Genomic DNA, 27576 nt, shown 5'->3' with positions numbered 1-27576 from the left:
CTCACAGCTAAAATCTGTGTATTAAGACCTTGGAAAAGTAGGACACTAACCTAGTTAAAAAAATGTATGGGCTATTGTTATCATGGAAAAATTGACTTGGATATTAAAGAACAAACCAGGGCAATGTTATAAACTATGGAATCCCCTGTTATAAGCTTTCTCTTAATATTACTTTTTAAAAGAATTTTTAACTCTTCCCTCGTGTGTTGGTTCTATTGGATGATTCCATTTTCCTTGCTTTATCAAATTTATTCTAATTCTTTTGATCTTACGTATTACTGTAGATTGTTGTTATCCTGTTTTTCTGTCTTTCCTTTAATAGACAAGCTTTATAAAGATATTGTAACATCTTCAGATCTCCTGTATATTTTGGTAATCTATAATTAAAGGATGGAGGGGAGGGTTGGTAACACTTTTGATTTTTTTTTTCTCCTATGTTCATTACATTTGAGATTATTGATAAATAGTACTACTATGGGCTTTATTTATATATGTATGGTGCTTGTTAACTTCTGATCTGAACTAAGATGTTATAAGTTATATTTAGTACTATCCACACATTGAATACTTAGGGGCTCATAATAATAATAAAAAAAAGTCTAAAAAGTGGCCTAAATGGGTACTTGGACGATCAAAAAGCCTGATCGCCCAAGTACCCATAACCAAAGCTGGTTTTAGATGTATCTAAAACCAGCTTAGGCCTTTCCCCTGCCTCTAAATGCATAGAGCGAAAAGAGGCATTTTTAGAAGAGGGGAAAGGGCGGGAGGTGGGCCAATCTACACCTAGGAGTACAGCAGGTATAACCAAACCTTTTGACAGGTTGCCTAGTCGTCACTTAAATGTTTTGACTTAGACAAAGTCAAAACAGGTATAAGTGCCGTAAAAGGGCCCGCTGAGCTGATGGTGGCTGGCGCGATCAGCTCAGCAGCCCGGCAACCTACCCCCCTCCCACCACAACCATCGTGGCAGGAGAGATGGCTTATCTCCCCTGCTGCGATGCGATCACCGAACTGCCGCGACCCGCGGCAGGAGAGATGCATCGTGGCAGGGGAGATAGCCAATCTCTCCTGCCGCGATGCATCACTCCCTCCCCCCCCCGACAAGATCGAGGCAAGAGGGAGCCCAAGCCCTCCTGCCCCTGTGAGCCGCGGCCACCCTGCCGATTACGATCGGGCCAGGAGGGAACCCAAGCCAGCCTTTTGGACTTTTTTTTGATAATGGACATTTTCCCTGCTTCTAATTTCAACGTTTAGGGCCTTAGGCCATAAGGGGACTGCCCCTCTTATTGAATTTTGCTGTTTGTTTTCTGGTTGTTATATTTTCATAATAGTCATTTTGTGTCAAGTGGTCCAGAGCCCCCCGCTTGACCATCTCAGAAACTGATTGGGACCTTAATGAAGATATCCAAAGTTTTAGGGCATGGTTTCATCTAGGTCAAGAGTTAGGGGCCCCTTTCTTTGGGCCATGTTTTTGTACCCATGGAAGATGTTGCGTGGGGTCCTTCCTTGAAGGTGGACCAGTTGACAAGGAATTACCCTAATAATAATTTTAAAAATATTGAATTACAAGGAATGTTTTATTAGCCCAATAACAAGTATCCCATTATATTTTTTGCTTGTTATTTATTTTAGTGAGTTCAAGTGAACTGACATAGATACTGCATTACAGGAGCGACTATATTATTTAACATAACATAACAAATTTCTACACTGCATAACCATAAGTTCTATGTGGTTTACAAAAGATTATACTAAGGAGAAGAAAACATTTAAGTTTTATGAAGAGTACAGAAATAACTAATTTAGATTCAAGTCTTTCTCTCTGATCATTTTTGTTGCATAGTCTGTTACAGAATACAGCATTTCCCTGGATAAACTTCATAAACTGGAGCAAAACCAGATGAAGAGGTTTCTCCTGACTAAAGAAGAATGGGAATTTGCAAAGGCCTATAGAGATCTGGCTGTCTCCCAAAGAACTCAGCTACACAAATGCTTTTTTGACCAGCTGAAAGAGGTGACATATACAAGAGGCATAAATCTAGAAGTGGCCAGAACTTTAACGCAGGATTACTCAAAAATTCAGGTAATGACACAAAATAAATTGCCCCTAGTTCAGGTGGAGGATCTGCTTAAAGTTTAAATCAGTAAGATGTTCGTAATGCAATAGTTTGTTATTTTTGCTGTAGAAATGTTGCTGATTTGTTCAGCTATTTCTTTAGAGACTTTTTGTCTTTACCACAAACATTCAAACACACAGAATTTTGCTTATAATCATTTTTTGGATCTTTACCTTTAAATTACTTTATTTTAGAGTTCTTTCAACAGCTCCTTGTTTGGCATGTTTAGATTTCCATTTCAAATTCACTTCATAACAAAGCTTGATCCTTTATCCAGGAGTTATTTGAGTCACCTCAACTACTGTGACTGGGCAGAGTCAAGCATAATTTCATATGTTGTGGGGTTTATTAAAACAGTTTTTGGAAACAGAGTTAATTTAGGTTTGCTATAACAAATGGTGTAAATCTTATGCAAGCAAGAACTCTTCATTTCTTATACTTAACATTCAGGCACCTTTCTGACTTCACATGCAACTTTCTTTAAATCAGTCCTCTACAGGGGGATGCCACTGCTTGCCCTGGGATCAGTAGCATGGGATATTGCTATTATTTGGAGGGTTTTGCCAAGTACTTGTGACCTGAATGGCCACTGTGAAGATGGGATATTGGCCCAGATCAGGGATCTCAAAGTCCCTCCTTGAGGGCCGCAATCCAGTCGGGTTTTCAGGATTTCCCCAATGAATATGCATTGAAAGCAGTTCATGCACATAGATCTCATGCATATTCATTGGGGAAATCCTAAAAACCCAACTGGATTGCAGCCCTCAAGGAGGAACTTTGAGACCCCTGGCCTAGATGAACCATTGGTCTGATGCAGTAAGACTATTCTTATGTTCTTATTTTCTAACACCTGTTACTCTGTCTTAGCTTTCTATATAGTCCATCTTTGCTTGTATCCTATGATGTCTATTAAACCCCCTCTTTTACTAAATCTGGCAGCGCAGGCCGGCACAGTAAATGCTCCAACACCCAAAGGAACTGAATGGGCATCAGAGCATTTCACATGGCACTCGGCTGCACAGCTTTGTAAAAGGGGGTCAAAATGTTTTATTGCACATGAAGTTCACATTATAATGTATCGTACTATGCCAAATTGTATTGTTGTTTGAATATTTTTGCTGTTGTAATTGACAGTTGCCTATGTTTGACTTATTCTTGCTATATACCACCTTCAATGAATTTCTTCCAAAAGCTGATGAATCAAAATGTAATAATGAATTTTTTATTTCTATAATTGTACTTTCATATAGAAAGCACAGAGTATGTTGCGTGAGTTATTTTTTCATTTTATATGTAGGCAACTGAATGGGAAAAATGTTCGAGGGTGAGAAGACTTACAAAGCACTGTATATTTTCAATCCACTATTGAATTAAAAAAAAATGGTCTGAATGTATCTGAAGATATGCATGGTATGAATTGGTCTAGATATCTAATTAGCAGGCTTGTTCGATTATTTTTTAGGAGGAGATTGAAGAACTAATGGATTTCTTGCAAGCCATTAAGAAATATCATCTAAGTAAAAGATTTGCCTGCAGAAAATACCTGGTGTATAGTCTACAGCTATGTGAAAACCAGGCCCGCTGTCTCCTGAACACAGTTGCTACCCAGATAACAACCCTTATCAGTTCTGTGGAAAGGTAAAATAAGAACAAAACCGAAAAGCACTTGTTGTTGCATTTTAAAATTCCTTGTTCGTAGAGAAAAATATAATGGGGGAGAGTGTGGCGCAGTGGTTAAAGCTGTAGCCTTAGCACCCTGAGGTTGTGTGTTCAAACGCACGCTACTCCTTGTGACCGTGGGCAAGTCACTTAATCCTCCCATTGCCCCAGCTACATTAGATAGATTGTGAGCCCACCAGGACAGGGGAAAATGCTTGAGTACCTGAATAAATTTGTATAAACCATTCTGAGATCCCCTGAGAGAACAGCATAGAAAGTTGAATGAATAAATAAATATAATGCTAGCAGGTTTAAGTGTGCTCATCTAACGTATGTGAAATTACAACAAAACGAAAAGAAGACCCAATATTCCACAGTAAAAATAATCCAACCGATGCAAACAAAAAACTGTGGATGTTCTGAATGATGATTTATTATTCACTCTTCACAATAAAACATAAAAATATAAATATAGATCCAAGTATACAGTCCACATATAAATGTCCTACCAGACCCTACACGGTCCTTGATTTTGGCGAACACTCCTTCCTCAGGGGTCCGGTTGATATAGAGATTACAGAAAATGTAGACTGAAAACAATGTGCATGTCTTTGAGCTCAGTAAACCAAAGGCTGTAGAGCATACAAAGTGGCATGAAAATATCTGTAATCTCTATATCAACCGGACCCCTGGGGAAGGCGTGTTCGCCGAAACACGGACCGTGTAGTGTCTGGTAGGACATTTATATGTGGACTGTATACTTGGATCTATATTTGTATTTTTATGTTTTATTGTGAAGAGTGAATAATAAATCATCATTCAGAACATCCACAGTTTTTTGTTTTCACTAAGTGAAATTTACAAGGATGTGTAGTTGTTACTGAATATTTGGTTTGTTTGTGGGCCTTAAAACATTTAGGGCTCCTTTTACAAATCCCTAGCAATTTTCCCTAAGGGAGTTAGTTTAGATGCTTTATTCACAATTTCTACTTGTAAATACTAGCTTTACATGTATATATTGCATGCATACGAGAAGTGATGATGCCAGAAAGCTGCTGTTTACATTTTGTGAACCACACGATGTGGTGTGGTGAACCAAGGGATATGGTTTTGAGGAGTTCTGAAATGTGCATGTTCATTCTCCACGTGTGTATGGAGAATAATTTACACATCGGCTTTTACACCTGCTCATTGAGTGGAAAAAAAGCCTAATGGTTAGTGCAATGGGCTAAAGATCCTGGGGAACTGGGTTGGATTCCCAGTACTGCTCCTTGAGGCTCTGGGCAAGTCATTTAACCCTCATTGCCCCGGTGGGAGGGAGGGGCGATGCCGGTTCTCGGGGGTGGGCGAAGCCGGTTCCTGGGAGTGGGATGGATGTGCACCAGTGGCCTCGGGGGTGAGGGGTCTTTTTGGGGTGTGGTGGGGTGGGGTGGAATCATGCCAGTGCCCTTGGGGGGAGGGGGTGTTCTTTTTGGGATGTGGAACGAATCATGCAAGTTTCCCTTACTTTCTATGGGGAAACTCGCTCTGTCCAATTGATATAAATAAAAATAGACTTCTTCTTGTCATGACGGGAATGGCCATGCAGCTAATATTGAAAAACTGGAAGAATTGGGACAGACTAAACCTTGTGTTTTGGTGGGAAACCCTTTGTCAAAGTTACTGGTATGAAAGGTTGTTATTAGAGCAATTGGGGACTAGTAAAAGATTTAAAACTATTTGGAGTCCATTAGAGGTTTATGTTAGACAATAGATTGCATCTTTATTTAAGGTTTCTGATTCCTACACACATCCAGGGAGAGGGGTGGGGAGGGATTAAGCAATTTTCTAATATATTTATGTGTTTTTATGATATTATATGTATGTATACTTGTTGGCACTTTTTTTCAGTTTTAAAAATGAATAAAGAATTAAAAAAAAACAAACCCAACCCAATAGGAGGAAACATTTTTTCACTCAGAGAATAGTTAAGCTCTGGAACGTGTTGCCAGAGGTTGTGGTAAGAACAAATAGCGTAGCTGGTTTTAAGAAAGGTTTGGATAGTTTCCTGGAGGAAAAGTCCATAGTTTATTATTGAGAAAGACATGGGGGAAGCCACTGCTTGCCCTGGATCGGTAGAATGGAATAATGCCACTCCTTGGGTTATGGCCAGGTACTAGTGGCCACCGTGAGAACGGGCTACTGGGCTTGATGGACCATTGGTCTGACCCAGTAAGGCTGTTCTTATGTAAGTAGAATTGTTCCCTAAATGCTGATCATTCAACCAGTCATCCAGTCTTGTCTGCTCCCTCAGTGATGTCTGCTCGGTTGTACAATTTCATGTCATCCACAAAAAGGCAAATATTTCCTTTTAACTCTTCCAGAATATCACTCACAATATTGATTAGAATCAGCCCATGATTCACTTTTCTGTCCTCCAAATGAATTCCATTGCTAGAAAATATTTTCCCCCCAGCTAAGAGTGAGTTAACTTCTTTCCTGTACTCTTAGCAGCCTTTCAGTCTTTACAAACAATGCAAATGGAGCATTTTTTTGAAACAGATTCAGGAGTTAATAAATAGAAATGACAGTATTCATCAGCTCTTCTGTCCTCTCAGGAAATTTACTTAAGTAAAATGGGAGAAGTTTCTTTCTTTCTAAAATATGCATATCATCAAAACATTTTTTATTCAGCTAATGGCTAAAGTAAATTGTGATATTTAATGTTCATACTGGCTATGCTGATTTTTTAACAAGGCTAATAAAATGTAAATATTAAGTATAGTTTATAAATCCCTTTTCCAGCATCATCATGTTCTGCCTGTCTAAAAGAACAGTTGTGGAAATTAATTCAAGTTTCTGTTTATTAAAAGCTGAGTTACCTTTATGAGAGTTCAGCATAATGAGACAATCCTGATGAGCCCAAGTAATCTGAAATAAAACTCAAACTCCTCAATAAATCCTTTACAGTTACTCAGCTACCAATGTCATCTTGCTTACATAAATCTTATAACCCTTCTCTTTACAGGATTTCTTATCTTTGAAGTAGTTACGATATTCTCGTATTAATCCTGTCCAAGCTAGCCAAAATCTCATTTTGCAATGAAATCTCTTATCACAGAAACCCAAGTCAAATAGTTTCTGTTGAAAGAGTTGTTAGTATGCACTGTGGTGTTCCTTATATAAGTAAAAGTGTAGTCAAGATTTTAGCCTAACCTGAGATATTGGAGCAGAGTTAGAATGGCCATAGAACGGCCAGTGAGTACAAGGAAAGTGACAGGATGGAGTCAGTGCAGAGGGTTAGTGATCTTTATCATAAAGCATAAGGAGACAGATTTAAAAATATAAACTTGTATACTCTGGAGGTTAGAAGGAAAAGAGAAGATAATGATAGAGACATTTAAATACCTTCAAGAAATAAATGCATAAGAAGAGGGCTTGTTTTAAAAGAAAAGAGACACTGAAAGAAAGGGTTGTGAGATCATGAGATGGGAATAAAAGAGAGTAGGCCCTGTAGTAATCTAAGGAAATATTTCTTTATGAAAAGTGCTGCAAATGTGTGGAACAGATTCCGGTGGGGAGGGTGTGTGTGTGTGAGGTGAACAGAATTTAAGAAAGCATGGGGCAACCATGTAGGATCTATGCAGGACAGGATGGGATGTAAAGCTGAACAGAAGATGGGAATGGGTAGACTAGATGGAATATACAGTCTTAGCTGTCATCCCGCATGTTTTTGTATTGCACAAAGGACTGTGAATGTTGCTTCCAGTGACAGGCTTTTTATGGGAGAAAGTGAATCTGTGTTGTTTTTCTTTTTAGGTTATTGGTATAGTTATTGCTTTTATTTATGTTCTGTTTATATCCCTTCTGGTTTAAGGAGGATAATCAAGCTTTAGTAAACATAAGCTCTGTATTCCGAGCCCTGGTAGCCTGAGTAATAGAAACCGGGTATAGGAATTGAACGCAGGTTTCCTGCATGGCGGGGCATAGCACAGCCACTGAGCTGCAAGACTAGAACTGGTCAGGCTGTTTAGTGTTTCAGTCAAATGTATTCATTCACTGGCACTTTAAAAAAAATTGCATGTACTCTGTTACCTGTAGAGAAGGGTATTCATCTTATACTCTTGTTTCTTGTCAACAAAATTCAGTGTTAATATCTACAGCAATAATGATAGAAACCTAGCTTACATGCTGGTAATATTGAAAATGCTCTGTGTGGATTCATCATTGGTATAGGATAGAAATAAATGAATCAGATTGGATTAGTATGGTTCCATCAATCAATCGTCCCTTAAAATTAAAGTGCTGGATATCACAGAAAAATAGGTTATCCTGCAATAAATGAAGTCAGGTGTACAATCATAGTTAACATTGAGCCCCAATAGATTTTTTGATATAAAATTAAAAACAGTGAAATTCTTTTTTTTTTTTTTTTTTTAATTTCATCATTATAGCTCCCCCACCCCAATGTCCCATCTGCCTCTTTCACTCTTTATCTAATAATAATAATTTTAAAAAAATATCACTTCAGTTTCTCTATGGAATAAGGATGGAATTTTTATCCAGGTAGGATTCTTAATGTATTTTACTTTTGAAAATCCTACACTCTGGGCTCCTTTTACTAAGGTGTGTTAGGGCCTTAAGGTGCGGGATAGCGCGTACTAGACCTTACCGCCAGCATTGAGCTGGTGTTATTCTAGAAGCGTACCACATGGTTTAACGCATGGTAATTTTGTGCGTGCACTAAAAACGCTAGCGCACCTTATTAAAAGGAGCCCTCTGTTTTGGTTGTTCTATCTGCATGTTTGTACTGTGGCTGGATTTAACTCTATAGCTGCCCCTAGGCATTAGGACAGCCGACTTTCCCTTCTCTAGCTATGCATGGTCCTCTGCAAAATCATGCCTGGGGTTTATTCCTCTGAGATTGCATGTTGCAACAGGCCCTGGGGATCTCTCCTCAATATCTTGTTAATTCACTGTTGCAAAATAATAATGGGGCTATACAGGAGCACCTCTTCCAGGGACTGGCTATCTATCCCATGCAGTTGTTTGCTCTCCCTGCTGTGAAATCTGCCCCTGGTACTGTGCACATTATGGGGGTAATTTCATAAAAGGGCACCTATATAAAAGTTTCAAAAAAGCATCTGTTTTATAAAGATAGCACAGGCCTATATGAATTGATTATGATAGACAATCAAGTGATATTGTATGTGTTCAAATGTTGTTTTCTGGCACACTTTGTTATAAGATGTAAAAATGAATAAAGAATTTAAAAACAAAAAAAAGGCAACACAGATTTATAATGACCCCTAGCAGCAAACAAATTCTCTCCCACAAATTTATACCTGCTTCAAAGAAAGCATAAATGTGTGCTTGCCCTCTGTGCATGCGTACATATATTTTAAACAAGAACACTTCTATTACAGGGCTGGTCATGTGACTGAAAATCACATGGGAACTTTGTTAGCTCGAGCACAAACAGAAGTCCTCTCCATAAAACAGAAGCTGGACAGCGCGCTAAGACAGGAAACGAGAAAGCTCCACCAAAAACTCATTACCAAGAGAAAACGACAAATGTCACAAAAGGTAACTCAGCTTAACTCTTTTGAATAAGCGTACTGGGAATTAAACATTTTGGGCCAGTTTTCAGAAGGAGTTAAATGTTTATTGGTGGCCAATAAACATATAACTCCTCAAGCCACCAGTAATGAAAGCACTATCCCCCTAATTCTTGCGTATATATTTTCATGCTTAGCTGACCAAACTGTGCACGTAAGTTATAGAATACTGGTAGTTAGTACATACATAAGTTAATTTGTAAATTAGGGGCTAATAGGCACTAACATTTATTTGTGATCATTTACACCAGCCACTGACATGGAGTAATCAGCTGCACCTATACGTTGGTGTGTAAAAGCTGACTTATGCTAGCATTATAAGCATGCAGTATTACCAATAGAAAATTATCATTTAGTGTGCAGCATCTCCACACCTAATTTTCGGGGACCATATCTGAATTACTCTTGTATATGGACTCATTGTGAAGGGCAGTTTAATTAGGTACCTGCAATACATTCTAATTATGTGTTAGCAGGCCACCAAAGCACTATTCTATAAGGGTTTGAGTAAGTGGCATAATACGTTAATAAAAGGTGGTATACACATGGGTGGAGCCCCACTTATACAAGTAACTTACAGGCTGCATAAAGTGACCATTTATTTTTTTCATCAAAACGGGACATCAATTAATTTTCAGATCTGCCCTAGCCCCACCCCCAATCCCACCCTAGCCCCGCCCCAGTATCTCAGAAAGAGTGGGAGCCAGAAGGCCTTGAGCATGCGCAGATGCTCAAGGCTCATCATAATCAGCAGCAGGCTCTTTGGGCACTGGCACGTCCTGTGGGTTGATGCTGCGTGCCAGTGCCCGATCGCAGTAAGTGTTTGGGTGGGCGGGGGGGGGCGATGCCGGTTATCGGGGATGGGGTGGGTGAAGCCGGTTCCCATGAGTGGGATGGAAGCGCACCAGTGGCCTCGGGGGTGAGGGGTATTTTTGGGATGTGGTGTGGTGGGGTGGGGTGGAAGCGCGCCAGTGCCCTTGGGGGAGGGGGTGTTCTTTTTGGGTTGTGGAACGAATCATGCGAGTTTCCCTTACTTTCTATGGGGAAACTCGCTTTGATATACAAGCACTTTGGTTTACAAGCATGCTTCTGGAACGAATTATGCTCGCAAACCAAGGTTCCACTTTATTTCCTTTCTTTGGTTCTTCCCCTCCCCCCCTTTTTTTTGTAGACTGATAATTCACTAGTATATTTCCTTTATGAGCATTGGAGTAGTGTTGGAGCAAAAATCTCATAGAATTTTCCAAATTCTCTATTCGTCTATTAGTGAACCTTAAACCTTAATCAGAGCAGCTTGCACATTCTGTGACCCAGCGTGTTCTGAGGTGATTTTTTTGAACTTGATTCTGAATAGTTGTTAAGGCATTTTTCACAACAGTTGAGCTAAAAGTCACCGCAGCATTTGTTAAAGCTGAAACTGCTGCATGCAGAGATGTCAGAGCGTCCCAAATTGACTCTAGTGATATTTCCTCCGGTTTAGCCAAAGACTGAAAAGACTTCAAAGAGTCTATTAAGAATTAATGCAACAAGGGTTACATGCCCGACGGCATTTAAATCGGAACTTCCTCTTCCCTGTAAGTTGATCCGGGTGCTCCCTTCTGCCGAGGGCTCTCCTCTCCAATCTTGTTATCGGCATGCAGTTCCAAAGACTGCAGCCCTTCTTCGGAGCAGAGCTCCAAATTAGGAGGAGGCAGTGCCTGACGCTGATCTGGACTAAAGCTGACCATGGTCTCCTCCATAGCTGCTGCTTCTCGCAGCAAAGCAGAGGAATCTTTCAGCATCTGAGTAGTGAAAATCTCCACTATGGTAACTTGCTGGTAATGGGAATTCATCTGGGATTCAGAGGGAAAATCTCTAGATTTCCCCTTGTGCTTCTTCCCCATCTCAAACAGGTAAATGTAAAGCATGGCTTTCTCATGGCTTCTCTCAAGTGGCCATCTTGGATTTTCCGTGTTCTGGAATTTATAAAAGAAGTAGAGAAAAAAGATAAGCATGGCATGTAACTCAGGGCAAAACCATGTATTATTCTAAAAACTATAGTACAATTTAAAAAAAGAAAAAAAAGCTCACCCTTAAAGGTGAATCTCTTAAACTGAGTTTACCATATTTTTTGCTCCATAAGATGCACTTTTTCCCCATCCAAAAGTGGGTGGAAATCTCGGTGCTTCTTATGAAGAGAAGAAGCAAAATTTGTATCCCCTATACAGCTGCAAAACACCCCCCTCCTCTGCGTACCAGCTGCACCACCTTTTTAAACGCTGCCCCCCTCCCCCCCTCCGCACTGCAGCACCTTTTAAACACCGCTGCTGGACCACCTTTTTAAAACAACAACACCCCCCCCCCCCGGTCGCCGCCATACCTTTTTAAAGCAGCCTGGTGGTCCAGTGTATATCTCTCCCTCGTCGGCTCCTTACTATTTCCGGGCAGCAGGCACACGAGTCAGGAGCGCGGACATCAGGACCAAGCTTTACACGCTCCAACTTTGGCCCGCGCTGCTTTCTGAATGGCTGGCTGCAGTTCTCATGGTTTTTTAAAAAAAGGCACGGGGAGGGAGTATGATTAAAAAGGCATGGTTAGGGGGTAAGATTAAAAAGGTACAAGGGGGGGTATGATTAAAAAGGTACAAGGGGGTTATGATTAAAGGTACAAGGATGGTATGATTAAAGGTACAAGGGGGTATGATTAAATAGGTACAAGGGGGTATGATTAAATAGGTACAAGGGGGTATGATTAAAGGTACAAGGGGGGGTATGATTAAAGGTACAAGGGGGGTATGATTAAAGGTACAAGGGGAGTATGATTAAAGGTACAAGGGGGTATGATTAAAAAGGTACAAGGGGGAGTATGATTAAAGGTACGGGGGTGATTAAAAAAGGTACTGGGGATACGTGGAAGGATTATTCAAGGTACAAGGGGGGGGTTCGTGTGGGGTATGGGGCCTGCCTGCTCTATGCCCTGTCCCGCCCGCCCTGTGCCGTGTCCCGGCCTACCACTAGACGACCAGAGGGGGGGCACTGGGTATAGAGCCTGGCAGGGAGGGGGGACAGGGTGCAGAGTCTGGCAAGGAGTGTGGGGTTGGGTGCAAAGCCTGGCAGGGAAAATTTGGTTCAGAATGTTTTTTTATTGTTTTCCTCCTTTAAATCTAGGGTGTGTCTTATGGTCAAGTGCATCTTATGGAGCGAAAAATAATTAAAAGGGGACTTGCTCTTTCCTTTTGACAGATTGTGCATAGTTGAGAACTAGTATAAACATCAGTGCATAAGTTCCATGGAGCAATTTTCAAAGTGGATGGATGTATTTACTCTTATTTTAAAAATTTGCTGGTACCTACAGAGAGAAAATTATGCATACACTCTTTATACATGTATTCAGTTATACAGTTACCTCTTAAGTCTTTAATAAGCTGCAATAGATTTAGGCTATAGTTGCACAAGCCATTTCTAACTACAGAAAGAAAATAAGTCATGTTAAAAATTGGCTGTTCTAGTATATTCCCATTCAAGCTCTGAAATCAATAAATGAGGCTCAACTTTGTATTCCGACATTGAAAGAAATGAGATTACTTGAAACTCAGAACAGAGGCTTTTCTTGCGCTGCCTCTTCTTTATGGAAATAACTTTCACAAGAATTTTGCCTACAGGCTCTGTCCTTGAGAACACTGGTCTTCAACCTAGTCCTGTGATCTGGCCAGGCTGTTTTTTATTTTTAGCATATCCTTTTTGAATATGCATGAAGATTGTATGCACAAAGGAAGCAGTTTATACAAACTCATGCATATTCAATGCTTATATCGTGAAATATAAGCTTGCCAGGTGGTCCTTCGGGATCAGGTTGAGAAGCATTGATAAACAAGATCAATAAAGACTTGGCTTTTTAATCAAGCTTTTGTACAGGCTGGTGTTTTTACAGGTATTTATGATAAGTCTAGGATATCCTAATGTATCTGTTTTTCAAGATTGCATTTTAATTATTTTGGATTGTGGGGTTTGTTGTTTTTTGTTTTTTTTTCTGTTAAATAATTGGGTTTATGTTTTGTAATTTATGTTTAATTATTAGGTGTGTTTAATCCAAGTGATAGCACTTATTTGGGAGGATCCATCCTGTCCGTCTGTTTGCACAGGCATAAGACAAATACACCCCCACCCCACAGACCTTCAGACAAGTGACTCTCACAGCCCCTGTCAACCTAATGAGAAATTTTATGGGTTTTTTTTTACACTCAGCCCTTGAATGAGTTTGCAAAAGAGGAAACGTTCCATTTTGTCACACTATATAAGTGTGCAGTTTTGAACTTGTTTTATTATGTTTGTTTTTCTTATTTTTGTAATTTATTAAGTTTGGTTATATTAAATTCCACTTTGATTATGTACGTATAGCTGTATATATCTTGAGTGACAGACAATAAAAACCAAAGTAAAAAAAAAAAGAGGATAAATACAAAACAGCACGATTTCAACTACAAAGGTTTAGGGAACTAAAAATACCCATCAGTCCAGTGTATGCAACAATAAACTGCAGTTTTACCACAGAAGCTTAGGTTAACCTTCTTAAGACCCTGGAAAGCAAGAGTCCCTGGGAGTGAGTTTTCAAAAAAATAAAATGAAGGCTCACCTTTAGAAGGCAGAACACTTGAGAGAGAAGGAGACCATTATAGCTCTCTAAAGAGGTAAGGGACATAAAAAGAGATTTTGTATTTTTGGGAATGTTAAATGGTTTAGTTTGAGCCCCCCTGCTGAGGAAGATCTATGACTATACAGTATGTAGGTTGCTAAGCAACCAGATGTGGCATAACATAGAGCTTGCAGGTCGAGAAATGAGATTTCTTCTTGCCAGAAGAGATTTTAAATGTTCTGATAGAATGTAAGAAGGGCAAAACATATGTGTCCTTGAAGTGGTGGAGCCATCACCTGAAGCATCTTCTGATTTATATGTACCTCAGAAGAATTAAGTTTTGTTCACTGAATAGTGTGCCATTTCTGTTAGAAATCCAGGGGGTAACTAGAACTGAGACTTATGACAAACTAATCTTCTGAGATGGGACAGCTGCCTTTGTTCCTTTTGTCATAAACTGTTATAAAGCTTATATATTAATAAATATACCTGAAAAGTATGTCCTATTTTTCGAGCCTGTCACCTTCACATTCAGCTTATCTAGTAAATGTGAATTAAAAATGAAGAGAGCAAAAAAATGTATTGTTTGTGCCCTGGTTCTCTTCAAAGAAAGTAGCTCACACAGGCATGTGGTGGGACATTTGGAATATGATATCAAAATCCAATTTTAGACATTTTGCAAGAGTCCAAAAATCCAGTGCAAACATGGGCCTCTTTTACTAAGCCACAGTAGGTGATTTATAAACTATAACAAGTTTTAACTCATGCAAAGTTGTCATTAACTATTTTTTTCTGCGGCCCTCCAAGTACCTACAAATCCAAAATGTGGCCCTGCAAAGGGTTTGAGTTTGAGACTGCTATACTAGATTGACTTCACCGACATAACAGTAGAGCAGTGGGGTCCGCCCAGGGGGCACTATAGTGAACTTCACATAAAAAGTCTCAGGTACACATCACATCACAACCCTCTTATGTTGTATGGAGAGCCCTCCAGGAATAACAAAAAATATACTGTACCCAACTGTATGCCACTACAATAACGTCTAGGACTTTGAGTTTTGTGTGGCCGCTCTCCACTTTAGCTGTTATATCAAATCAAACCATTTGGCTGCTACTTCCCAAGTGGTCACCCACTCAAACATAAGAGATACTCTCATCATTTTGGAGGACCAGATCCAATATCGCTTTTTCCCTCGTGGGTTCCATCACCATTTGTCTGAGCAGAGTCTCTTGAAAGGCATCCACAATTTCCCTACTTCTTTCCGATTCCACAGATTGAACTTTCCAGTCCGTATCCGGCAGATTAAAATCACCCAACAGCAGCACCTCCTCTTTCTTTCTGAACTTTTGGATATCTGCAATCAGATATTTATCAATGTGCTGTGATTGAGTTGGAGGTCTGTAGACTACCCCCACGTAGATAGACATTCCATCTTCTCTTTTCAGAGCAATCCATGTTGCTTCTTCCTCTTCCCAGGTCCCCTGCATTTCAGTCGCTTGGATATTGATCTTTACATAGAGAGCTACCCCTCCACCTTTTTGACCATCTCTGTCCTTCCTGAAAAGATTATATCCTGGTATGTTTGCATTCCATCCATGGGAGTCACTGAACCATGTCTCTGTGATACAGAGTCACAAAGAAGAAGAAAATAGTCCCTGCTCGAAAGAGCTTACAATCTAAATAGCCAAGACAGACAAACAGGATGTCATGGATACAGTTAAGGGGAACGGTTCATCGGCTGGCTGGGTGATAGCAACAATATCCAGGTCTGCAGCTGCTTCTAACATCAGGGCTTGCTGATCATGAACTTTGTTGCTTAGACTGCAAATGTTTGTGGTCATTGCTTTCCAGTTATTTTCCAGTGGTAATCTCCTTTTTTGCATAGTTTTTTGTTTTGTTTCACTTCCTGTTTCATTGCTAAGAAGTGCGTTGCTAATATTGTTTACGTTATAATCTTTACTACTATCACATCATGTCTTTTGCTGGAGGTGGCCTCCATAATTATCCTTCATACATGCGCCACCCCTACCTTCTAGTTTAAAGGCCTAGAAAAATATTGTCTAAATTTCTCGGCAAGGATCCTTTTTCCTGCTGAAGTAAGATGTAGCCCATCAGTACAATATAGTTTCTTGTCCTTCCATGTATCTCCCCATCCGCTTACGTATCTAAAGCCTTTTTGATGACACCAAGCTTTGAGCCACCTATTGAAGTCATCTGTCTTTTTAACTCTTTCTTCTCCCTTTCAATGTGCAGGCAGTACTTCTGAAAAAGTTAGTCTTTACAAAGGGTTTTAATACCTCCCCCAGCTCCCAAAAGGCTTTCTGCACTGCAAGTGGGGAGTTGTTGGCCAGGTCATATGTTCCCAAATGGATAACAACATCAGCTTTAGAATTCTTAGTTTCTTCCTTATAGACAGTATTTGTTGGGTACTCCTGGTAGCTGAGGATCTTGGGAGACACTTCATTATTTTAGGTTCCTTGACTTGTGTTCCAATGATAATGTCTCTTCTTTTAGTTTTTTAGATACGTGGTCAAAAAGACGAGCGGGTTAAATATAGGAATGTTTCCTTGAAAAAGCCTGAGGGTGAAACATGTTGGAAGGTGCCCCCTCCGACTTAAAGCTAAGAACATAAGAACATAAGCAGTGCCTCTGCCGGGTCAGACCAGAGGTCCATCCCGCCCCGCGGCGGCCCAACAGGTCATGACCTGCCTTAAGTGCATTTAAATTCCATGTTTAAGTGATGACAATATTATAAAAGATTTTGGTAAAGTTTTAAAATCTGAGCATTTTGATGACAAAATAATAAGGTTTTAGAGACTGATAAAGAAGTGAGTGCCTACATATGCAGTGATAAATTGGTTCCTGGGCTGCACTACTGAGGTCTGTGTAGTTTAGAAGAGCTTTTATTGGACAAGCTTTTTTTAGTTTTGAATTTGCACTTACAGCTAGCATGTGGAATGGTGCGGTTTGCTACCTGTCAGTGACATGGGCTTGAATGGAAGAGGGGAAATTGGAGGGGTTCTTCTGCTGGAATGTGTCCTTGCTATGGGATTGTTGGTTGTGTGCTTACACTTAATGCCACCTCTTTAGGGACTGCTCCCACCCAGGCCCGATAAATTATCAGGGCAACTGATAATCCTTCCCAATTCTGGGGGAATTGGGGAGGATTCTGATATGATCTTGGGGGCAGGGAGTTAATCTTGGAGGGCTGCTGATTTGTGAGGTCCTGCTAATTGTAGAGGGTGTTTACTTGGGAAAGGAGGGATGGTAGCTGTGAGGAGAGGAAGACTTAGTCCTACACCACCATGGCAGCAATGTAGTAGCACAGGTACACACACACTATCTGCCTAGGCAAGGGTTGCAGGCCCATGTGGTTTCTGCAGTGTGTGATAAACGCAGGACGGATGCTGAGCATGCCCTTGCATTTACTGCATAGTATTTACTCTTACTGCACCATATGTTTTGCACTTAAGGTACAGTAAATAAAAAAATTTACCACACTTGTCATTGTAAACCACTGCGTTTGCACTATTAGTCTGGCGGTATATTAAGATTAATAAAACTGTAAACTTTAGTAAATATTCATTCACAGTACGAGGTAGAGTGGAATATCTATTAGCGTGCTTGGGCTGTAGAGTCACCCTGGCAGGACATATCTGAGGGAGAGAAGTTGTGTCAGAGGGGATGGGTCACCAAAGAAGGAAAGCTGTGGGATTGCTGGTGGACAACTTCAGGTCACTGGCAATATGAATCCCCTGAGGCAGGTTATAGTAGCTGAAATTCTTGGCTGGTGAGCTTCGGGGAGTGTCACAGGACCAGTGCTGGAGTCTGTGAATATATAAGTAATCGCCTAAAGTAATCCATTGAGAGTGTTTTGGAGATAAGAAAGGCAAAACATATTTTTGGATTGCTTTTGGACTTTTTGGGTATCGTGTACTTATAAGCTGGCAATGACTGTTTGCCTAAAAAGTGATGGGGGAAGAGAGCCACATGATTAAAAGCTTGGATTGCAAGATTGGGAACTGGAATAGCTGTACATTATAAAAGACCCTTTCTGATGCCTCTCTTTCCATTTGTTGTTTATCACAGAAATAAAAAGTTGCATTGTTTGGATGAGGTTCTAATGTAACTACCATAGTCAACACTGCATAACTTTCAGGAAGTGAAATTACACTCCTCCCTCCGTATTCACGGGGGTTAGGGGCAGAGCCGTCCCACAAATATTGAAAATTTGCGAATAACTTTTGGGCCAATTCTGACCCACCCCCGTGTCCCTTCCAGGTCCCAGTGAGAATCAAACTCACAACCTCAGTGTACTGAAGCGGGTGCTCTAACTACCAGACCACTCCTCCACTTGGAAGCCCTAAGCTTTCTCCAAAAGAAGTCGCAATAGCCAAATCCTTGTTTTTCTCTTTTACCCTCCTTTCACTACCAAGGCCATATAACGAAATAACATTAAGCAACCTTCAATCCAACCACTTATCAATAGCTACGTTGACATCTTAGGCAACGCTAAGTAGAACGTGGGGGCATGCCTGCAACTGTTCTGACCCTGCGCGATGGCACACAACGTTCCCTTCCACACTATCAGATCTGTGCGCGCATGCTTGAGGGCTGACTGAAAATGGCGAGAGTTTGTGTAAAAGCCAGCAATGTTTCATTGAGAGGCATGGCTTTTGGCAGGAACTTGATTCGTGGTGGCACAAGCTCATTCACTGGGTAGATAAGCTCCTCTGTATTTATACCCATTGGCGTAGACAAACTACTGTATAGGTCAGATTGTAATGTTCGTTGGTCACGCGAGGAGGGAGAGGGGGAGTGATTCCGGTTTTAGGAAATCACAAATAACCGAAATCGCAAGTCCTAAAACCGCGAATCGGGAATTGGAAGTGTATTGATTTTGTCTTGTCCCCCTTTCCTTTTTGCAACATATATATAGTAAAACAAGGTATACATTAGTCCCCTCTTGTCTGCGGAATCGGTTTCCGCAGTTTCAGTTATTCATGGTGTACTGCAGCCTAAAAACATTGAATGGAAATTTCAAGAAATTGCTCCCATTCTGAGTTATATGGTTAAACCTTCCTACTCCATCGTGCTCAGTACCTGACTCATCTCTCTTCATCCTCTGAACCCATACAGGCCTGCATTACTTATATCTAGTTAGCCTCTAGTGTTCTTGCTGTCCGCAATTGTTGCCACATCATGTACTGAACACGATAGGGCATTTTGCTCATATCCTGTTAGTCTAGTGTTCTTGCTGTCCACATTCATTTGGGCATCAAGTACTGAGCACAATGGGGTGCTATTCGCATATCCGGTTAGCCTCCACATTCGTTGCTACGTTATCACAGTAAATGTAAAATTGTAGATGTATATAAACAAATTAAAATGTCATATTATAGGGTCTGCTACTATCCACGATTTAAGGGATCCGTGGAAGGTCTTGGAATGTATTGCCTTTGGATATGGGGAGGACTATTGTATATGTAATTATTAAGAGGTGATGTAATTGGTTGTTACCATTTTTATGATTTTTGTAATTTACGTATGGTGTTAAAATATACATTTTATTATACTAACTTTTGTCATTGTATCCTTGTTTTACTCAAATTGATCAGCAGAAAGAACAAAGAAAGGAATTAATATCAGTAGAAGACACTTTCAAGACCACTAAAGATGTCAGTTCTTACCTGACCCACTGGAAAACACTGCTCACCAGTCAAAGCCTAGAACTGGAAGAGCTTATTGAAAAGCTTGATTATGATGCTTCTGAGGAACTAAAAGCACTCAAGGTTAATTTAATGAGGAAAGCAACTGAAGAACTTAAGCGTATCCAGAATGTGGTAATTATGCAAGAGTTGTTAAAACTCGACACACCAAGGCTGTACCTTCAGCAACTTTTGGAAGAACATAGCAAAGAGGTTGCACTTCGGTCTCAGCAGCTTGAAAATGAAGCGAGTATAAAAAATGCAGAGGCAAAGAACTCACTAGAGAGCACTGCACAAAAACTAAATGAGGAACATGAGCGTAATCTGAAAGATCAAAAAAAATTAAGAATTTGGGAACAGCTGCTATTTGGGTAAGTATTTCTTGAGTTTTCATTTCTCTCTAAGGTTTTAACATGATAAAATTTAAAGGTTACTATGGTTTTGTTTTCTTTTATTGTATTACATCTACATTTTATTCCTAAGGGGAGACCATTCACCATTTAAAAGCTAGAAAAGAAGCTATTTAGGGGCCTTTTCAAAACTCCAAAACATCCAAAAACTGGAATAAATTGGCACTTGGACATGTTTCTCGCTGAAACGTTCAAGTGCCAATAATCGAAACAAAAGAAGTCAGACGTTTTGCAGGATGTTCTCCCTCCAGAATGTTTAAGTGGTAAAAGGGTGTGTTAAAGGAAGACTATGGGCAAGTTCTGGGCAGGATTTTGCCAGGCTTAGATTTGGACGTCTTGAAGCTATAATCGAACCATTCCAAGAACATTCTGGACAGAACTTAGACGTTTCAGGCTAGACTTGTTTTAGAAGTGGCATAACACAGAGCTTGTAAGTTGAGAATTTCTTCTTGCCAGAAGAGATTTTAAATATTCTGCTAGAAAGTAAGAAGGGCAAAACATATGTGTCCTTGAAGTAGTGGAGCCATCACCTGAAGCATCTTCTAATTTATATATACCTCAGAAGAATTAGATGTTTAAGTGCCCAAAAGTTGCCCAAACTGATCAGAAGACCACTGGAGGTAAGTAAGTATGACCCACCACATTCTCCCAGTGGTCACTAACCCACTCCCAAAAAATCAGAATGAAGCAGTACATACCTGTCTCTGGAACATCAGCATCTAGTATGGGAAAGCCTGCTAGGGCATCTCAAGGTGTCTTAAGTAGCTTGGTTTATGGGCTACTGAGCCTAAGAGAGGAGGAGCCATACCCATAAGCCAACTCCGAATCACTCAAAAATTGTCACCTTTTCAAATTCTTTTTAAGGTTTGGAAACAAAAAATAGTCAGATGGAGCAAGATCTGTCTGGTGAGTAGGGTGGATGGTCTATGTACTGAAACCACAACTGCATCAAAACATCCATCGTTTTGCAAGCCTTGTGAGCAGGTGCATTGTCGTGCAAAAATAATTCCTTTCCACAGCTTAACTCTCCTTTTTTCTTTCAATGCCTCCTTTAATTGGCACAGCAAGTTACAGTACTATTCTGTTTGGCCCCTTGGAAGTTAGTCATTACACCAAAACACTGTGGTTGTGACCTTTCCTGACTTTTGGGTCTTGAATTTTCTTGGCCTTGAAGAACCTGAATGCCACCATTGAATGGACTATTGTTTTGTCTCAGGATCAAAGTGGTGTAACAATGTTTCATCAACAGTAACTAGTCGTTCCAAAAGGTTGGCACAGCTCACTGAAAATGCTGCAAAATCAACTTGGAACTGTCCACTTGATGTTGTTTCGCATCAACATTCAAATATTTGGGGATCCACTTGACTGACAGCTTCTGCATACACAGCTGCTCATGGATTATACACCCAACACATTCCCTGTTTTAACTGATATTTGCTTTAACCGATATTTGCTGTTCTGCCAAAATCAGGTCATGTACATGGTCAACAATTTCAGGAGTTGACATCGGTTGAGGCCTCCCAGACCTTGCTGCATCTTCGGTCTCAAAATCTCCATGCTGAAAGTTTGTACATCCCTTCTTCACTGTGGAGTATGATGGGCATTTGTCACTCAATGTTTGCATCATACATTCATGAATTTCCTTTGGAGTTTTCTTCTGCAGGGATAGGACCTTCTTGATGGTTTGAAGTTCCACACTTGAAAATTCCTTACTTTTTGTTAACCTAGTTCAATCAATGATCTGAAACCATTTCAACAACACCTACAAAAGAGTGTACACATCAATAGAACTGGGACAGATGATTCTTTAGTCACTAAAAAGACCCAACACTGGCAGTGTTTCGGCTCTTGGCCTGCATCAGGGGACTCTTAAGATGTCTGTCATACAAATTCTTTACAAAAGTAGTCCTGATGTTAATTTAGACTGTTTACCATGATCTGCACTCAACAAACAGATCATGGTAAACAGTCTAAATTAGCATCAGGACTACATTTGCAAAGACATCTTAAGAGACCCCTGATGCAGGCCAAGAGCCAAAACACTGGCAGTGTCGGGCCTTTTTAGTGAATAAAGAATCATCTGTCCCAGTTCTGTTGGTGTGTACACTCTTTTGTGGGTGTCGGACTTTTCTGTGTATTTTGATCCCTTTCTGGTGCTGTACTGAAACCATTTCAAAACACAGCATTACGATTCTGCAAATTGGCGCATTGCAAAATAAAATAACACTTTTCAGCTACAGTGGCAAAATAGCGCTCAGAATTTAGAAAATTGGTTGGGCTGAGAACTTTTCAGCACCCCATCTTAGTGCTGAAGGACAAAAAAGAGTGCAGAGTCAGCAGATACCCCAACAGCCTATCACAATATTTTTTGGGGGGGACTGTTAAACCCCTATAAAGATCAAACTACCAGGGAGAGGTTTTGAGGGCTTGATCTATAGGCATTTGAGGTGGTGTTCTCCCTCCCCTATTTTGAGTTATATTTTGCTGAAATGAGGTACAGTTTAAAGCAGGGGTCTCAAAGTCCCTCCTTGAGGGACGCAATCCAGTTGGGTTTTCAAGATTTCCCCAATGAATATGCATGAGATCTATGTGCATGTACTGCTTTCAATGCATATTCATCGGGAAAATCCTGAAAACCCGACTGGATTGCGGCCCTCAAGGAGGGACTTTGAGATCCCTGGTTTAAAGGTAGCTAAAAGGTTTAAACAGATTACGGCTGTGTTTCCTGAATGGAGATGAGATAAATAAAGCATATTGTTTTGATAACTGGAACTTAAAGCCCTGCTAAACCACTCGAGGACCTATAAGAGAAGTGAACTGAAAAGAAAAGAGGTATTTTTTTTCCACTCTGGGTTTTTGGACTGAAAGGAGGAAGAAGTTTCATCAGAACACGTCTAAATTCAAGAACATTAGGACTCTAATTGTTTTGTTGGCAGGCGAAAAAACTGAACTATTAAACCTTTGCTTTGAGGGGGGAGGGATTTTTGGTTTTTTTGATGACCTCCTGGAGAATAAGGAATCAGTTTGTTTTGTTCTAGCCTCCTGAATTAAATAAAGTCTACTTTGCCACTAATTTTCCTAAAGGAATTTAGCTATTTGTCACTGGAGGAATGGGAAGGAGATCCAGCCATCTAAAAGTAGCGGTGTTGGTGACTGGTCTAAAACAGAAGCTTGTCTGGGAAATTACAATATTGAGATCTTTAAGTCTGTCCCCATACTCCTTATGGCGAAGACCTCCAACCATTTCAGTAGCCTTCCTCTGGACCTTACTATTAACAAGAGGGTGATGCCTCAGTCTGTATCTAAAAAAGGTCTCAACCCAGAGGCTGAGGGCTACCCACTATTAATTGATCTGACAGAATCACAAAACATAGCGATCAGACCAGTTGCGGTATGCCTGAAATAATACCGGATGACCCATTGCTTTATCAATTAAATACATATACAGTGTATTGTACTTGAAAGAAAACTTGATTCTTTTTACAAAAGTCTATAGTTCTCCATATGTTTGTATCTGTTTCAGAATTTGGAATATGTTGAACAGAGGAAAAGCGTAGAAGTGCAGTCAGTGTATGAAAAGATAGTAGTAACAGATATATCTCATATCATAATAAAAAGTCATAAACTAATGACACGTTATTTAGGCTTATTGTTCAAAGGTCAGTTGTAACCCAGAGGTTCTAGCGTGTAGGAAAAATTTGGAGGGCCCCGAGACCACTTTTTTCACACAGTTTCATAAGAACACACATGACGCTTCATTAGTTTGACTTTTTATTTTGATATACGATACATCTCTTACTACTGTCTTTTCATACATTTTATTCAGTGGCCATAACCTAAGTCGGCCTCTACAGTTCTACGCATTGCCTCTGTTCAACATGGAAGGCGTAAAAAATGGTAGGAGGTTTGCGCCAGAAGACGTATGAGGAGAGACTGGAAGCCCTGAATATGTATACCCTGGACAGGGGAGATATGATTCAGACGTTCAAATACTTGAAAGGTATTAACGTAGAACAAAATCTATTCCAGAGAAAGGAAAATGGTAAAACCAGAGGGCATAATTTGAGGTTGAGGGGTGGTAGACTCAAGTAATGTTAGGAAATTCTTCTTTATGGAGAGGGTGGTGGATGCTTGGAATGCGCTCCCGAGGGAGGTGCTGGAGAAGAAAACAGTGACGTAGTTCAAACAAGTGTGGGATGAACACAGAGGATCTCTAATCAAAAATTAATGGGTATACATTGAAGAAACTAAGACCAGTATTGGCCAGGCTTGTGTCCCGTACATGGACATTCAGTTGAGGAGTGCTTCGATGGCTGGGATGGGCTAGAGTGAGCTTTGATGGAGACTCCAGTAGATAGAACCTAAGCACACTACCGGACAAGGCTCTGAGTTTCTGGCCCAGACATATCTAAGAAAAAGGGCCATTTAAATTAATTTATGGAGCATATATGGTTGGGCAGACTGGATGGACCATTCAGTCTTTTATCTGCTGTCATTTACTATGCTACGATGTTCCGAATTCTGAAAGAGATACAAACATATTGAGGACTACAGACTTTTGTAAATAGAATCAAGTTTTCTTTCAAGTACAATTTAGTTGATCTCCTTCAAGTGGTTTGCCATACTATCTAGCTTTTCAAAAGAATTAGGTGCTGTTTTTATACTTTCAGTAAGGTCAATAACAGTGTTAATTGTTTCATTAAAAAAGCATCAGAATTTCCATTTTATTCCCTGCGATCAGAATGATGCTTAGAATGCACTCCAAACACAATCTTTTGCAAAGCGGTGTCATTTCTGTGCTTTTACACCAGGATGCCATTTCACAAATGCATGCTGCCTTAATCCCCACATATTCAACACACAGCCGTGGCAGTCTTTAGCTATAAAACAAAAATATAACTGAGAACTAAAACAAGAAAACAAAGGGATACAAGGATAATACCTCAAAATGAAACACAAAGAATCCCCAAAATATGATATAAGCAAATCACAATATAATATCAGAGTGATGTATTCAATTCAATGTCAATTAAATATCGTACATCTTTATTAGTTAAACAGTAAATTATGACAATCAATTTGTAAACCAACAAACCCCTATCAACAAACAAACACAAAGACAACACAAACAAATGAAATGTGCCATGTGAACAAAGATGAAAATCGTAGCTAGGACGGCCACAAAGGACACTCCAAAGTTCAATCAAAAGTTCAATCAAGGATTCATAAATCACTTATCTTTAAAGGTTCAAGCTCCTCCTTGGCACAAGTCCACGAACCAAAAGGTAAATTCCAATCCAACAGGCACATCATAAAGTGCAAATGTCAGTGCAAACGTGCAATAAACGTGCAATGATTAGAAAGTGTCATAAAGATGAAAAGGTTTTCATACTTTTCCTGAATGAAATCTTCCCAGACAACGATATAACGTCACAAAAGGACAGCCAGTCTTCTGACTCTTCCTCAACACAGGCTGTGTTTCGTTAAAGTCTTTCTCAAGAGGAAGAACTGGGCTAAAAACAAACAAGACCAAAAATATAAAACCCCAATGTAATAAAAACAGTAACGAATCATATAAACAATAAATACTAACTAACAGCAGTCATACCGGGCAGGAAGTCAAAACCAGGTGTGGGGAGCAACGCTGAGCTCGCAAACGCCACACAAGCAGTATGGCGGCAGAGAGAGGGCGGAGCAATAAATAGCATCTAAGGTCACAACAAGGAAAACTTTAATAAATGCAGAAAGAATTGTAAACAAACAAATCATGCTCAATGCAGCACCAACCACTCTATCTCTTTATTAAGGCCATTAGGAATGACATTCTGCCATGCATAAATCAGACGTTGCTCCTGATAGGTCAGCAAACGAGAAATATCCCCCCCAGAGTTAGCAGCAAATCGTTTGAGAACACAGAAATGTAAGTCAGAGAGACTATGGTTAAATTGTACCCAGTGGACTACTAAAGGGGCCTCATATTTGAGAGTTCTAATGCAGCTGAGCTATAACCAGGGACCAGCAGTGTTGTATAATGCAGTTCACCGCAATCTGTATAAGTGAATTGAAGATGTTTTTCTGATAAAGACTGTAGATACATGGTTGCTTAATAAGACCGATACTGTGCCACCATCTCATGTCCCGGACATCCTCAGGCCTAAAGGTCCATTTGGAAAGTCTCTGAATACTTCAGGCTTTCTTAGCACATATTTACAACAGTATAAGCAGCACACACGTGTGACGTTCACAGGCAGTGACTTCACTTAGTCTGTATCCCTGACATTGATCACCTGCAGCAAAATATTGACAGTCTGTTTATCCCCTCCTGGCTCTCTGTACGTTAGGGGTTTCATAGACTTCCATGTCTAGGTTATGCGTCTTTCAGCCCCTCCTGATAAATGGAAAAGTAGCTGGATTGTGTAATTAGTGTGCCAGCGACACTTTGCCTTTTTTCTATATGTTTGCACACGTTCTCACGTTTTTGTCCTTTTAAGCAACTCTTGTTTACAGAGTTTATGTTTTAGCACCAACTTCGAATGGTACGTTATCTTTAATTACTTTCCACTCGCTAGTATTTGCTACTGCTTTGGGCAGCTGCGGGTTATCATTTTGAGCACCACTATTTACAATGTTTGCTTGGGTTATTTTTAGACATCATTGACTCTATGATAAATATTGTACTTTTATTACACCTTGTTACAGTGCTAAGTAGTGACATGTCCACATGCTCACACCACCTTTCTCTGACAGCTTTAAAATATTTCTGAAACATAGCTTGATGGTTCCAGATTTTGGAAAGTTTATGCATTTCTGTTTACAAATGTAAATTATACATTTATTTACTTTTAATTAACTGCCAACAACCAAAACCCTTGGAATGGGCATACAATTAAAATCCAACATCTGTAAATAGTTATAATTTTTTTTTTTATTAAAAATCTAACAAATTGTTACCCATGTAGGTTCTCTCATATCTATCTCTTGTTTTAAACAGTAAGCTTCTATGCTTGCCTCTTTCCTTGTCTGATGAAGAATTACTTCAAATAAAGCAAGAGTTTCACAACACGTTTTCTCAGATGGACAATAACTTGGCTCCGCCTAAGATAGAGGGAAAATTAATGCTACAGACCTACCAGTCAGAGTGGAGAAAGGCAAAGCTGCTGAAAGAGGAGCAGAATTTGTCAACAAATGATGCAGTGGTATGAAAATGGATATTAATAAACCAGTTACGTTCTTTTTTTTTCCAGGCACATATCCCACCAATTGTATTCCCTAAACAAGGCCAGATTTTACCTTCTCAGATGTAAAGGCACCTTTTCTTCAAGAGAGACCCATACCATTAACAAATACTGGGTCGTCTCGGTGCAATTTGCTATCTTGTAAACCTGATTTATTTTGTTCAAGTATTGAAGTAATGTATGGAAGATAATCAATTTTTTTTGAATTTAGAATAAAGATTTTAAACTCCTTTGGCAT

At 39.9% G+C, this 27576-nt stretch overlaps 1 protein-coding gene across 8 annotated transcripts in view; it reads left to right on the top strand.

Moving 5' to 3' along the window:
- Positions 1–27576, top strand: part of EVC2 (EvC ciliary complex subunit 2) — a 235272-nt gene that overhangs the window by 153932 nt on the left and 53764 nt on the right. For 6 of the 8 annotated variants that reach the window (XM_033949419.1, XM_033949454.1, XM_033949436.1 and 3 more), the window contains 5 exons: positions 1844–2083; positions 3580–3755; positions 9182–9341; positions 19604–20064; positions 27095–27299. In XM_033949419.1, the coding sequence (XP_033805310.1) occupies positions 1844–2083; positions 3580–3755; positions 9182–9341; positions 19604–20064; positions 27095–27299 (1242 nt within the window). The remainder of the gene's footprint in view (positions 1–1843; positions 2084–3579; positions 3756–9181; positions 9342–19603; positions 20065–27094; positions 27300–27576) is intronic. The other 2 variants (XM_033949410.1, XM_033949464.1) reach the window with 1 other exon arrangement.

The sequence above is a fragment of the Geotrypetes seraphini genome, chromosome 1 (genome assembly GCF_902459505.1).
Source record: "Geotrypetes seraphini chromosome 1, aGeoSer1.1, whole genome shotgun sequence".
Lineage (NCBI taxonomy): Eukaryota > Metazoa > Chordata > Amphibia > Gymnophiona > Dermophiidae > Geotrypetes > Geotrypetes seraphini.
The sequence above is the reverse complement of the archived record's forward strand: the minus strand, read 5'-3'. Positions and strand labels throughout refer to the sequence as shown.